The 13256-nt window shown below is 34.1% G+C and overlaps 1 protein-coding gene across 1 annotated transcript; it reads left to right on the top strand.

The window, feature by feature from the left end:
- The first annotated feature begins 171 nt into the window (after window positions 1–171).
- On the top strand, window positions 172–13031 carry LOC100369260 (cytosolic acyl coenzyme A thioester hydrolase-like). Its single transcript, XM_006811957.3, has 7 exons — window positions 172–433; window positions 1961–2075; window positions 3285–3453; window positions 3967–4203; window positions 7515–7724; window positions 9949–10133; window positions 11503–13031. The coding sequence occupies exons 1-7, from the start codon at window positions 282–284 to the stop codon at window positions 11626–11628; spliced, it is 1194 nt and encodes a 397-aa protein (XP_006812020.1). The 5' UTR covers window positions 172–281; the 3' UTR covers window positions 11629–13031.
- Window positions 13032–13256: the final 225 nt, after the last annotated feature.

Genomic DNA, 13256 nt, shown 5'->3' with positions numbered 1-13256 from the left:
TATAAAACCGATGGAAAAGAAAATATTTTTGAATAAATAAATTTGCAACGATTTAACAGTTCCAAAATATGACTGACTGAATTACTGTTTGTTGGAATTGCTTGGATAAAAAAAAAAGCATTTCAAATAATATAAAATGAAAGTTCAGTCAGTTCCTAGTGACCTTTGACCTGTTCGAGGTTATCAGCTGGAATAACATTTTATTGCTGTTGGGTTTAGCTAACATTTTATTGCAAAATTCGATTATTGTTTATTAATGCTATTCTATAAACTGCCACAGTATGTCCAAATTTATACACTCATCTAAAAACCGTGTTGATTTTGTTGATCAGCGCCCATATGCCGCGGAAGTCTCTCAAAACAACACGTCGATCATGTCGTCTGCTGAGCACAACTCGTGCTCACCTGATCATAAATTTGTTGAAGTTTGCAGGTGAGTGTCTTTGTCGTTAACAAATTCATGTGTTTTGGTGATTATATCGCAGTGTACCTATAAAAGACGGGTGATGACAGTAGGATGTGTGTAAATCGAGTAATGAAACCATACCAGAATGTATTTCAATACAATTTCGGTTTCGATTATGTTAAAAAATATTTGCAGCATAGAAAAACTTATTTTGATTATGTGAATGTCGCCGACAACCCAACACACAAAGCAACATTAGCAAAAATACGTATCATTGACCATCGCCATTGCCCAAACTCTACCTGTATATTTCGGTACATGCTCACTCTGTAAAAGTAGCAATCAGGCTGAAAATTAACACATTTTTTGCACCGTGTACAGTACCTCAGAACCAGAAGTTGTAACTCATTTAGAGTTACATTTGTTTCCAGAAATATTATTCAATTTCACTATCAGCATTTTCAAAATGTTGGAAATAAATAACAATTACATTGCTAAAATATATAATTTTATATGTTTTCCAGGGGTTTTTCTAGAAAATTGGGGAAGATAGGGTTCTCCCTACCGGGGTGTGGAGTTTTTGATAATTCTAAGTTAAAATGGAACATTCTGTGGCTTCCTTGGGGCCAAAATTACTATCAGACAGGTCACAGTTGTAGACTGTGGCCACATGTGATCCCTGGTCAATCAGAATTTTATGGTTGCCAGAGGATCAGCTACCCAGGGAAAGGGGGTGCATGGCCATGGCATGAGGGCGCTGCACCCCTGTTCCCTTGTTTAAAAAAATCCCTGTGTTTTCAGTACAATACAATACAACTATGTATTAGTATTATATTATTCCTTTCTCTATATGTCGTTAGGGTATCCCTAACATGGAACACCAAGAAATGGTCAGGCAACACACTGTAAGTCATCCAAGTAGTCCTTTATAGAGATGTATAATTCTGATCCTATAAAGACCTGATGGACCAGTTCATGCTGTCATTTGTTTTGGATACTCAAAATTTGAAGTTAAATTGGTTCATTTTAAAAAAAAAAAGTTTAAAATTATGTAAATCCAGGGATTTTTTTAAACAAGGGAACAGGGGCGCAGCGCCCTCATGCCATGGCCATGCGCCCCCTTACCCTTAGCAGATCCTCTGGCAACCATAAAATTCTGATTCACCAGGGATCACATGTGGCCTGTCTGATAGTAATTTTGGCCCCAAGGAAGCCATATAATGCTTCATTTCAATATAGAATTATCAAAAGCTCCACACCCTGGTAGGGAGAACCCTATCTCCCCCACTTGGTGGCACCGCTGAATTGCAGTGCTCCCTCTTGCAGTTTTTTTTCTAGAAAAAACAAACTGAAATCCATAGTAGTCAAGTAGTGGGCCACTAGTTACTGAAAATGGTAGCTCCGGGACAAGATTTAGTAGTCTGTTAGTCTTTGTCTTATGTTAATTTTCATTTTATTTCTGACTGTAAAATGATCACACAAGTTATAGTAAAACTTTTGCAGGAAATCAAGTGAATTTCTCATTATGATCTCATTCTTTTTGTTATACAACAGATTAATGATGCCTGATGATGCCAACAATTCTGGTAACGTACACGGAGGTGTTATACTTAAGATGATTGAAGAAGCTGGTGCCATAATAACAACAAGACATTGCAATAAAAATAGGGTGAGTAGAATTATAAGATGATAACAGGTGAAATATTCACTGATGTTAACTCACTAGTTTGTGATGAAAACAATACATTCCTTAGTTAAGTGGGAATATTCACTGGGGTTTAAATTTCCACGACACAGGGGCATCAAAGGCAATTGCCAATTTCTAACACAAGTCTGATCCCTTAGTTTCAGTACTCCAGTGAGACTGGTAGAAAGGTAATATATGAAATGATTCTTAAAGAGAATTTAAATGTAACTTTTAAAGTACTGCTATATTCCACTACATTTTGTAAAATTAATTTTGTTATAGGCCATTTTCCATTCATTCAAGATCCCACAGGACAAAAAAAAATGTCATTGTGTCATAGTGACACCATACATGTATGTTTACATTTTTTCCAGCTAGCATGCCTAAGTGTGATAACAAATGTCGCTTGCTGATCAACATAGGCTAGCGATCTACTTTGATAACATTGCCTATAAGTTGTTTTATATTAACAGGAACACATACATGTATATTCAATAACAACAGCAGTGAACAATGCCATTATTTTATGAAACAACAAGGGACTGTGGGCATGAATGCCATTGTTGTTTTCATTTTGCATATGACCAGTAATGTCCAGATATTATGAGGTTATTAGGAGGATACTGCAAAATATGTACAAAGACAGTACAGTGGGAGTATTGACCGAGTTGCAGCCAAGGTCGATTCAACCGCATACTTTCGGATAACCTTATTCTTATACATCTTTTCCTCCCAATGATACATCATGGGAATGCCAAAATCCAAAAAGTTTGGAAAGGATTTACCAAACTTCTTTGTGTGGGGTCCAGTCAAACTTAGTGCTTGGGGCTTCAACTTTTTTTTTCATCATTAGAGGACGCTTATGCACGTAATCATTCCAAATTTGAAATTCACATTTCCTAATATGGTAGGATGCAAATACCTAGTGCAATACTACAAAATTCAAGAGATGGCATAATAATAAGCCAAGGTGGTAATTACGCAAATTATTTAAAATCAGACATGGCAGTGACTGAAAATGTTACTATTGTATGATTATAGGGAAAAACTATAATCATTGCTATTTCTGATTTCAAATAATACAAAATAATATGATATGTATTGTATTTTATTATTAATATGTCAACAATGGAAACTGCATGCAATAAATGTATTATTATGACAAGATAAATGGTAATAACATATTTTCAGGACCAATCAATAGATCCGTGTATGACAGCCCTTGCCAGGGTGGAAAGAACTGATTTTCTAAAGCCGATGTTTATTGGTGAGGTTGCACAACTCCATGCTGAGATTTCCTATACATCTGAACATTCGCTGGAGGTGCAAGTCATTGTATGGGCTGAAAATATTCTGGATGGTAAGCAAATTTGTAACTAGTCTAGTAAGTTCACATATAGTTATAAGTGAAAGGCTACTCATATCATCTACTTTCCTAAAAATAGACAGTTGTTGCTGAAGATATTACACAAATTCTTCTATTTGCAATAGCAGATCAAATTTCACATTTTCTTATTAAATGTCTAAGACATCCACAACCTGAAGGGGGTATTTGTACATGAATAGACATACACCTATAGATATATTACAAAAGTATGTTCAGTTACCAAAATGTCATAAAATATATTTTATTCAACTTTATGGTTTGTGTATGAATAAAAAAAAAAAATATTTTGTAAACCTTAATGCCTACAACATAGAATAAACTTGTTTGGTACAAAATTGATGCTATTATAGTCAAATATGTGATTTATCTTATATTCGCATTGCCTAATAAAGTTGGTGAAGGCAGATACCTTGGTTGATTGTTGACATTATGTTACTAATTCAAGTCTCTCTTGCTTAAGTATTTTTTTTGTTTGCTTGTATATAGGTTCCAAGAGGTTGACAAACCGTGCTACCCTATGGTATGTGCCACTCTCTATGGTAACAACTCCAACACCTAATAAAGTAGTGCCAACAGTACCAAAAATGATATATACTAACCCAGAGGCTGAAGAACAGGGTAGAAAACGATATGAAAATCAGAAAGATGAACGGGACCGATTTGGCAGAGTCACTAGAACTATAAGTTATGATATAGGTGAAGTAGATATGCTGAGAACCTCAGGTTAGTGTCCAAAATGATGTTGAATTAAGACTATTGTTCAGTTTGACCAAAAGGCATGTTATAGATGTTTTGTAAATCCAAATAGCAGTTGAAATACTGATTGACCAATCAAGCAAAGGTTTCATAACTTTCTATAAGAGGGTGAGCCCCTGTTGCATACAAACTATAAGGTCATGTAGCAGTCCAAATCTAGTAAAATCGTGTGAATTGCGTCCTGCGCGGTGCTCCAAACCCTTCACAAGCCTGACAGAACGGTGTAGTTTTTCACTTCCCCCGACGATTTGTTGTCAGTACCAATCAAATTGCAGGAATGTCATAGTGACAGCTATCAAAGAGTAACAATTCACAGCAGAGTTTATTTGTTGACAAAATGTGTGATAAGGTGCTGGCAAATGTCTGCCCAATGTCTTGAACAGTCTGTGATTTTTGCCATCAATGCAAACATGCATGGCTTTGTCCCTCTGGTTGCACAGGAAAGACACGTATGTAGCCTGACACGGTTGCTCGAGTTGCGCCCTCCATGAGGTGTTACCATGACCACCAAAATGAATATTCATAGAAACTCATTGCAAGAAGGCGTGAACTTTGTCAATTTGCAGTATTGATCTTGCCGACAAGACATACTGGTACACTATTCTGTCAGATGTTATTGGGGTCTTATGCCGTTTGGCCGGTGAGGGCCCCACTCACAACTGCATATTAGACTTATAACATTTGTATTATATTCATTTATGACTATTTTGAAAACCATAAATAAATTTAAACTTAAAGTTAATTTAAATATCGAAATTGAAAAAAAAAAACATTAAAAAAAAAATTGAAGCCTATACCTTCATCTGATTTTAATCAGATTGGTAGCAATCCATTTCACTTTATCTTAGAATGTGAAGTTGCAAGTTTTGTACAATTAAAACATGCTTCCCTTTTCTTATGAGTGTGGATTTTTCTCGCTAGTATTTATTTGAAATGATAATCATAACCTTTTGAACCCAAATTAACATCACCTATTCATATAATTTATATAGTAATAACTTTATTACACTACTATGCCATCAGAGGGCGCAGTATGGTAAATAAAATACAAATCATAAGAAAAAATACAGTAGCTAAACTATAAGATAAAATTAAAATTAAAAGATGTTAAAAGCTTAATAGGAAAAACAAATTAATGATAGTTACAGGATTCTCCCAATGTAGAGGTGATAGCTATCATATACCTGATTTCTGTTTTGCCTCATTTAGAAACTTTGCCAGGGGTATGAAGCACGTCATTATTTTAATGAAATTGTCTGTTTTATTTAGTTTATTTTTAATTCCTATTTCTTGAAACAGCTCCCCTCTTTCTTTATCGAGAAATTCACAATCTAGGATAAAATGTTAAAATGAATAATATATAATTTATAGTATAGGTTTATGTCAGGTTTATAGGTTTATGTCAGTCACTGGACATGTGAGCTGAATAGTTTCTTTTATTTTATTAAACTGATAACCAAAGGCCAAGACTAGTGTACAGGCTTCAAAAAAAAGAAAAAACTTGTTATATTATTTTCTTTCAAAAAGTTTCTGATCATCAAACTAATTTGCATAATTTATTTTTCGAAGAGTTTTCCAATAAAGGCTTGTCAATATGATAATAGGTATGAGTTTATCACACAAGAATACCACAAAGTATGCTCCAAGATAATATCAGTACTGCCTTGAATGCAGTTTTGGCAATATATACAATTCAATGAGAGATAACAACCCAAAATACCAACAAAAGTACATTTTGTACCACCAAGTGTTTGTACAATCATCTGCATTCAATGTTCGAATTTTATTTGCATCATATGCTTCATTGTTGATATGTTCAATCACAATCCCTCTATAGTTACTGAGGTTCAATCTTAACTTATTCCCTGAAGTAAATACTAATTTTAAACATAACAATAAAGACAAATATGTTTCATACAAGTGCAATGGAACATAGAAAAAAAAATGTTTTGTGTCAGATGTCCGTGATGATATTATATTTTTTTTTATTGGTTGACGTCAGCAGAGTTGAGTGATTACCACCAGAGTTTTGTATCAATCTGAGCCGCAAATAAGCACTGATTCTACTTTAATGGTAACTACGAGTGTCTGCTCATGTTAACCTAAGAGAAAATATTATAGGATTGTATATTTATCGCATGCACAGGGGATTTTCTAGAAAAAAAAGGGAGCACTGCATGCAATTCAGCAGCGCCACCAAGTGGGGGAGATAGGGTTTTCCCTACCAGGATGTGGAGTTTTGGATAATTATAAATTAAAATGTAGCATTCTATGGCTTTCTTGGGGCCAAAATTACTATCAGACAGGCCACAGTTGAAGACTGTGGCCACATGTGTTCCCTGGTCAATCAGAATTTTATGGTTTATGGCCATGGCATGAGGGCGCTGCGCCCATGTTCCCTTGTTTAAAAAAATCCCTGCATGCATATTACTACAAACTTTTAAATGTTGGAGTGATGAAAGTGGAACTAAATACAAATATATCATTGTGCACACCTAGTATGCTAATTTTGTTGGCAATCCTGTTCTATTTCATGTGAACATCTTATATACACTGTGTGGTAATTCTACTCTGTTGTGATACTTGCTCCAAATCGTATGGAATTTTGTTATTTTAATAATTTTTATTTTTCGGGTGGGGGGACTGGATAAATTTAGAAACTACACACAAAAGCTTCCCTAAGTAAATCATTTTTACTCTAGCTAAGATTTGTAGTTATTAGACTATATACAAACCTCGAAGCTCCAAACAATCTTTAGACAGTATGTGATGTCAAACTATGTGATATGCATTTCTGATCCGTCTGTATTAGCTAGGTCACACTGTGAAGATATACATGTTTTGCATGTAGTAATATGAGGTTATTAGGAGGATACCTCAAAGTATGCATGAAGACATTACAGCAGGAGTATCGACCGACGCACAGCATACTTTGAGGTATACTTTGAGTGCATACTTTGAGGTATTCTTGTAATAATCTTATTATTATACACCTTCCTTCCAAGGATACATCATGGGAATGCCGAAATTCAAAAAGTTTACAACAGAATCAGCGAACTTCTTTGTGTGGAGTCCGGTCAAACCCCGGTGGCAGCCATGCTTGTTTTCATTATTAGAGAACACTTACGCACACAATGATTCCAAATTTGGAATTAGCATTTCCTTATATGGTAGGATAAAAATACCCTGTAAAATACCACAAAATTACGGCACGTTGTAACTTATGGCATTACGGAGACAGATGTATAATAATAAATATATACATGTACTTCTTTCAGGTGTGATGCCCTATTCTGTTCCATTCTCACAGTCCAATCTTGTACATTTAGTTGGCCCATCGGATTGTGCAGTACACGGATACTGTAAAGGTGGTGTGACTATGAAGCTAATGGATGAATGCGCTGGTATTGTTGCATGTAGACATTGCAGAACTCAAGTTGTAACTGCTTCACTTGATGTGACAAACTTTCATAAACCTGTCAAGAAAGGTAAATATAGTTGTTATGTAATTATATTGGGACGACACTGCTAAGTATGCACAAAAGAAAGTTGGAATATTAAACAATGTTGTTGAATGCAAATCAAATGACTATATGCTGTCTTGTGTGATTTCCGCATGATATCTTTCTTTTGGTGTCACTGCCGGTGGTATGCAGACAAATATTTTTCACAATGCAAATCTTTCCAGGAACACACGTCTTGGAACTTTATGCCACACTTAATCACTTCCTACTTGAAATTAACATTTGAGGTACAAATATCTCTGTCATTACCACAATAATACTTTGTGTGCAAAGCACGCAATGAGAGTCTTATGTGTGTATGTAAGCATTTGTCTTATAAACAAACCTACCCCGAGTTATGGGGGAACCAGAATTGTCTTGACCCCCACTCTATTTATTGTGGTTATTTGAAGACATTACACTCTTTCTATCATACTAAACTGGTCACCAAATTTGTGTTTCTGCTTTTTACCAATGCTGGCATGAGCGTTGGCAAGCCTACGCAGGTTTCAAGTATACAGCGCCACCAATGGCTGTTCCTGGATCCATGAGTCGAGTGATGACCCTCAGTATTTTTCATAATTTATATTAATATTTAATTGAATTTAGTCAAGTTTGCATAGCTTAAAGTTACTAACCCTAAGCTTTGCAAACATTTCTATGTTAAGTAACAGGATATATGATGTTATTCCTACTTTCTACTTTCTACTACTTTGAATTAAAATGCAATTAGAATGCTAGATTCAGATTAACCATATTATATTAATAATTAAGATGATCTAGTTGTTCCATATAAAACCATGATTTGCTACATTTTCTGACAACCTCACTTCCTCCATTATTTCATAAAAATTATTAATAATCATTAGAATGTCCAAATAATTTATATAACTACATATAATTTGTAATTTTGAGATATGGTGAGATATATCAATCAAAAATATAAATCAATGAAAAAAAAAATTACAAAACTCATTATTTTCATGAATGTTTGGTTTGACCTTTGTGTGAAAATTAGTTTGGTGACCACACATATTATCTAGCTTTTGTAAAAAACAGCATATAATAAATTCACAGTGTAAATGTTAAGACAATTAACAATCAGATCATTTGTTTTAAGGGGAGCAAACTACCATATAGTATGTAGTATATTACAGCAGGGTGAACATTTGACTAAATTCAAACACTGAGGGCACTGTCATTATATACTGCTACTCTACAGATGCAGAAATTTCACTAAACTTCTTAATACATGAGAGCACATTGATGTGATTGAATGCCTGAGAGTGTAGCAAAAAGGTTGTTCTTGTACCACATGTACTGTATTTAAAGACAATGGTGACATGTGTAATCTAATATTTATTAATTTCGACTTCATGTCATGACTGAAGTCAATGTGAGTTCTGCTGTTCTTATTTGAACTGATCCAATTTGAAACCGCATAATCGCCATCAAAGGTACAGTTTTTGAATCAGCAGTTTTGTGGACAATCACAACTGTACATGGTAACCACAAAAGATACCAAAAGCAATTGTCATCATAAACAGGTGGTTGATATATAAAAGTTGATACCCTAATTCATGAATACATGACAATAATTGGTCAAAAAACATTTGTAGATGGAGAATAAAAAAAAAAAATCCTGTTTCTTTTTTATAACTTGAAAATGCCAATGTATACACTAGGTGTAATACACTAAACATGTAATCAAATACAATTATTTTGGCTTTTATACACAGGTATAACCAAACCATTGCCAAAAGAGCAATCACTGGTCACATTAGACAGGTCCCCTTTATACAGGTCATTTTTCATGTAAATTGCTTTTGAAGTTGTTCCGTTGGGCAGGTGGACAATATACAAAAGTTGTCATGAATACAGGTTTTACTGTACTATATATTGAAGGAACAGCAAACTGACTGAGATTGACTTTGTTGAATTGATAGCCATTTTGTCTAAAAATCTGAATCACAATTTATAAACAGGGTGATTTTTTTTTTCAAACTTTTTATCATGATCATGGATATTTACAGGTGCATGTCGTATTTTTATTTTGAGATTCAATTCTAATATATAAGTTTGCATACAATGGTCATTTTCTCTAAAATTTTAAAATTGCAGTCTTTCTTTTTCTGAGTGTGTGTATAGCACATATATGATATTTTGTCAAGTTATGACATCAACCTGTATCTACACTTGTGGATTACAGGTAGCGTACTGTCTCTGACTGGTATACCAACATTCACAAGCAATAAATCTATGGAGATCGAAGTATTGGTAGATGTGGAATACATCTTTGGTGGTGAAACACACAAAGACCGAGCTGTCAATGCATTCTTTACATTTGTGTCTTTGGGACCTGGCAGAAAAACACAACAAATACCTGCATTAAAGGTAATACACTACATTAAATTTAAATCAGTTAGTCACATAGGGGTCATTATTATCTACCTGGCAGTGAAAATTTGTGTCATAGAGACTTGGCAGAAAAACACAACAAATACCTGCATTAAAGGTAATACACTACATTATATTTAAATCAGTTAGTCACATAGAGGAGCATTATTATCTACCTGGCAGTGAAAATTTGTGTCATAGAGGCTTGGCAGAAAAACACAACAAATACCTGCATTAAAGGTACTACACAACATTATATTTAAATCAGTTAGTCACATAGAGGGGCATTATTATCTACCTGGCAATGAAAATTTGTGTCATAGAGACTTGGCAGAAAAACATAATAAATACCTGCATTAAAGGTAATACATTACGTTATTATACATCTGTCACAGTAATGCCATAAGTTACAGCGTGCCGTAATTTTGCGATAATTTACGGGGTATTTTCATCCTACCATATAAGGAGATCTAAATTCTAAATATGGAATGATTACGCGTGTAAGATGTATAAAAATAAGGTTATTACGAAAATACCTCAAAGTATGCACTCAGACAGCACACCGTGCATCCACCTCCGCTGCGTGTCGGTCGATACTCCAGCTGTACTGTCTTCGTGCATACTTTAAAGTATTCTCGTAATAACCTCATATTATATTTAAATCGGTTAGTCACATAAGGGTCATTAGCAGTGAAAATTTTTGTCCTTGAGACCAATAAAACACAAAGAAATGCATTAAATTAAATTCAAATCAGTTAGTTGCATAGGTCATTATTACCTACCTGGCAGCGACAATTGTACAATTCGGCCATTCATGAAAACCCTGTACAGTCGTGTTCAAAACATGTTACAGACGTGTATGAATATATTATTGATGTCTTCCTTACTTGGAAAATGTGCATTATTATTTTCACATCTAATGCAGCAACAGTGTAGTACATGACTGATATTTGAATCACATCACTGAACACAAAAACTATGACAAAAGCATGAGCCTTAGAAAAAACACACACTTCAATGGTATTTCAAGCTGTTAAATAACTAAGACTACAGTCTGGGAAAGGAGTATAATAATAAGTTTATCACAAAAATAAATTATGCACTTATGTAGTATGGGCTTGCATCAGTGTCTGCTACATGTTGGTTGATTCAGTCACCATTCTGTTCTCATGCATCTCCATAGAACTTCATATATTAAATTGTATGTATAATTTATTTTGATGATAGACACACCTCTGTCATTTATGTGCGAACATGTGTTCTACTAATATAACAAAAACTGTATTGTTATATGGAAAGCTATTCAATGCATGATACCTGTATAATACAATTATATAATATTTATTTTTGTTTCTAATGCCTAAAGGTACATACTCAAGGTGAGAAACTACGTTTTCAAGAAGGAAAGAAACGTTATGAGGCAAGAAAAGCAATTAGAATGAAAGCAAGACATCAAGCGTCTGAGCGACCAGTGATACAGCAGACAATGTAGTGGATGCCTTTATGTACTATTATCCGATTATATTTTAAACATTGGCTTAAACGGTGGTGGTCATCGTGACTGGGTACCATATGACATATAGCAATAAGTATGTGAGTCAAGTGTGTTGTTTGTTATTCCCCCATCAGACATGGTCAGAAAAAGTGGACTTATGTAGGGGATTCTGTTCAATGTCATTTATCAGACATGCCTGATAAATTGTATTCAATGTTGGTCAAAACCCACTCAAAATATTGTCAATTTTTAAATACTTCTAGACATCAAAAAGTACCGTGTAAGACATCAAAAATCATTTTGTAAAACTTCGTATAACATTCTCCACACATGTCACCAAACACAATTTTGAGATATTGAGGTATATCCTCAATTGAGGTAAATGTCTAAACCAGAAAAAAAAAACATAGTATTTTCACTGTATTTTATTGATAGATTTTCCTCAAACTGAGAATGATGACCCCTTATTTTTATTTCGTTGATATATCAAATATATAAAAATATCTAATAATACTTTTGTGTAGCATATTCTACCTCAATGTTTAAGTGGGAATTGAGTTCCAAGCAACGATTACAACGCATGCTGAAAACAAAAGTCTCATCGGGTTGTATAATAGCTTGAGAAATGAAACTAGTCTCCATGGATCTGTGTACACTGATGATTATCAAATCAGGATATGTATCAACATAATATCACTAGATTGGTTGTATGTACATGAGAAATTACTTATTTAAAAAGTGTGTATAACCTACACACTGCAAAGACCCTGATCAGACAAAATCAATTTGATCAGATTAAATAAACTATATGTTCAATTCCTGAGATTAATCTGATGGCACCAGACCACATTGTATAACTGAACAGATGTCTTCTTCTTGAAATAAAAACTGGTGTAATATATTCCATATTTATTTAAGCAATTTCGTGTTTGTTAAATTTGGATCCATATTTAATGGAAAGAGCTCAATAAATTGAATTTAAATGTTTTACTTTATCACTACAAACAATTACTTTTGTTTATTTCCTATGAAAGACCACAATTGCGCGTTGTCTGTGACGCCAAATATTCAAAGTACGCATGTCCATTTAATCATTGTAAGAACGCATTCACTTTGGGGGGGGGGGGCAATGCTTTGTGGCGTAACGAGGATCGCATCTGCTTATAGTGGCGTGGCGCATTTTTCGAGTTGTGAATTTGAATCTCGTGTTCCATTTGTACATGGTTGTAAATTTAGATTGCAATAATTTGAGATTACCTGCAAAGCAAAATATTTGAATTACCGATCTTGTGTCTTGGATACATTTAAAAATTACGCAACATAAACATTTTAATATTTTTTTCTCGAGAATGTACACCATGTGCATATATCAAGAATAAAATGATAAATTTAGCTTGAAATGTTTACTTTTCTATTGTAAACTTGTACAGTCCGTTGTTTATATAACCACATTACCTAATACCTATTAACATTCAGAAAAATAGTGATTGGCGTGTTGAATAATTGAGTCGTGCTTTAGAATTACTCATATCATATAACTCTCAATACCTTACATTAAATTTCCATTAAAGTGTGCATTCCTTAATTCGATTATTCGCCTTTACAATTAGCCAATACGATTGCTT

Source organism: Saccoglossus kowalevskii, chromosome 15 (genome assembly GCF_978046115.1).
Source record: "Saccoglossus kowalevskii chromosome 15, keSacKowa6.1, whole genome shotgun sequence".
NCBI classification, from domain to species: domain Eukaryota; kingdom Metazoa; phylum Hemichordata; class Enteropneusta; family Harrimaniidae; genus Saccoglossus; species Saccoglossus kowalevskii.
This window is presented reverse-complemented; position numbering and strand designations above follow the sequence as displayed.

Excerpts from the sequence above, each read along its gene's own strand:
- LOC100369260 (XM_006811957.3), top strand. The coding sequence starts at position 282 with ATGTCCAAATTTATACACTCATCTAAAAACCGTGTTGATTTTGTTGAT. Across the intron at positions 2,076-3,284 it reads GACATTGCAATAAAAATAGG|GACCAATCAATAGATCCGTG; the intron begins GTGAGTAGAATT and ends ACATATTTTCAG. Across the intron at positions 3,454-3,966 it reads GGCTGAAAATATTCTGGATG|GTTCCAAGAGGTTGACAAAC; the intron begins GTAAGCAAATTT and ends GCTTGTATATAG.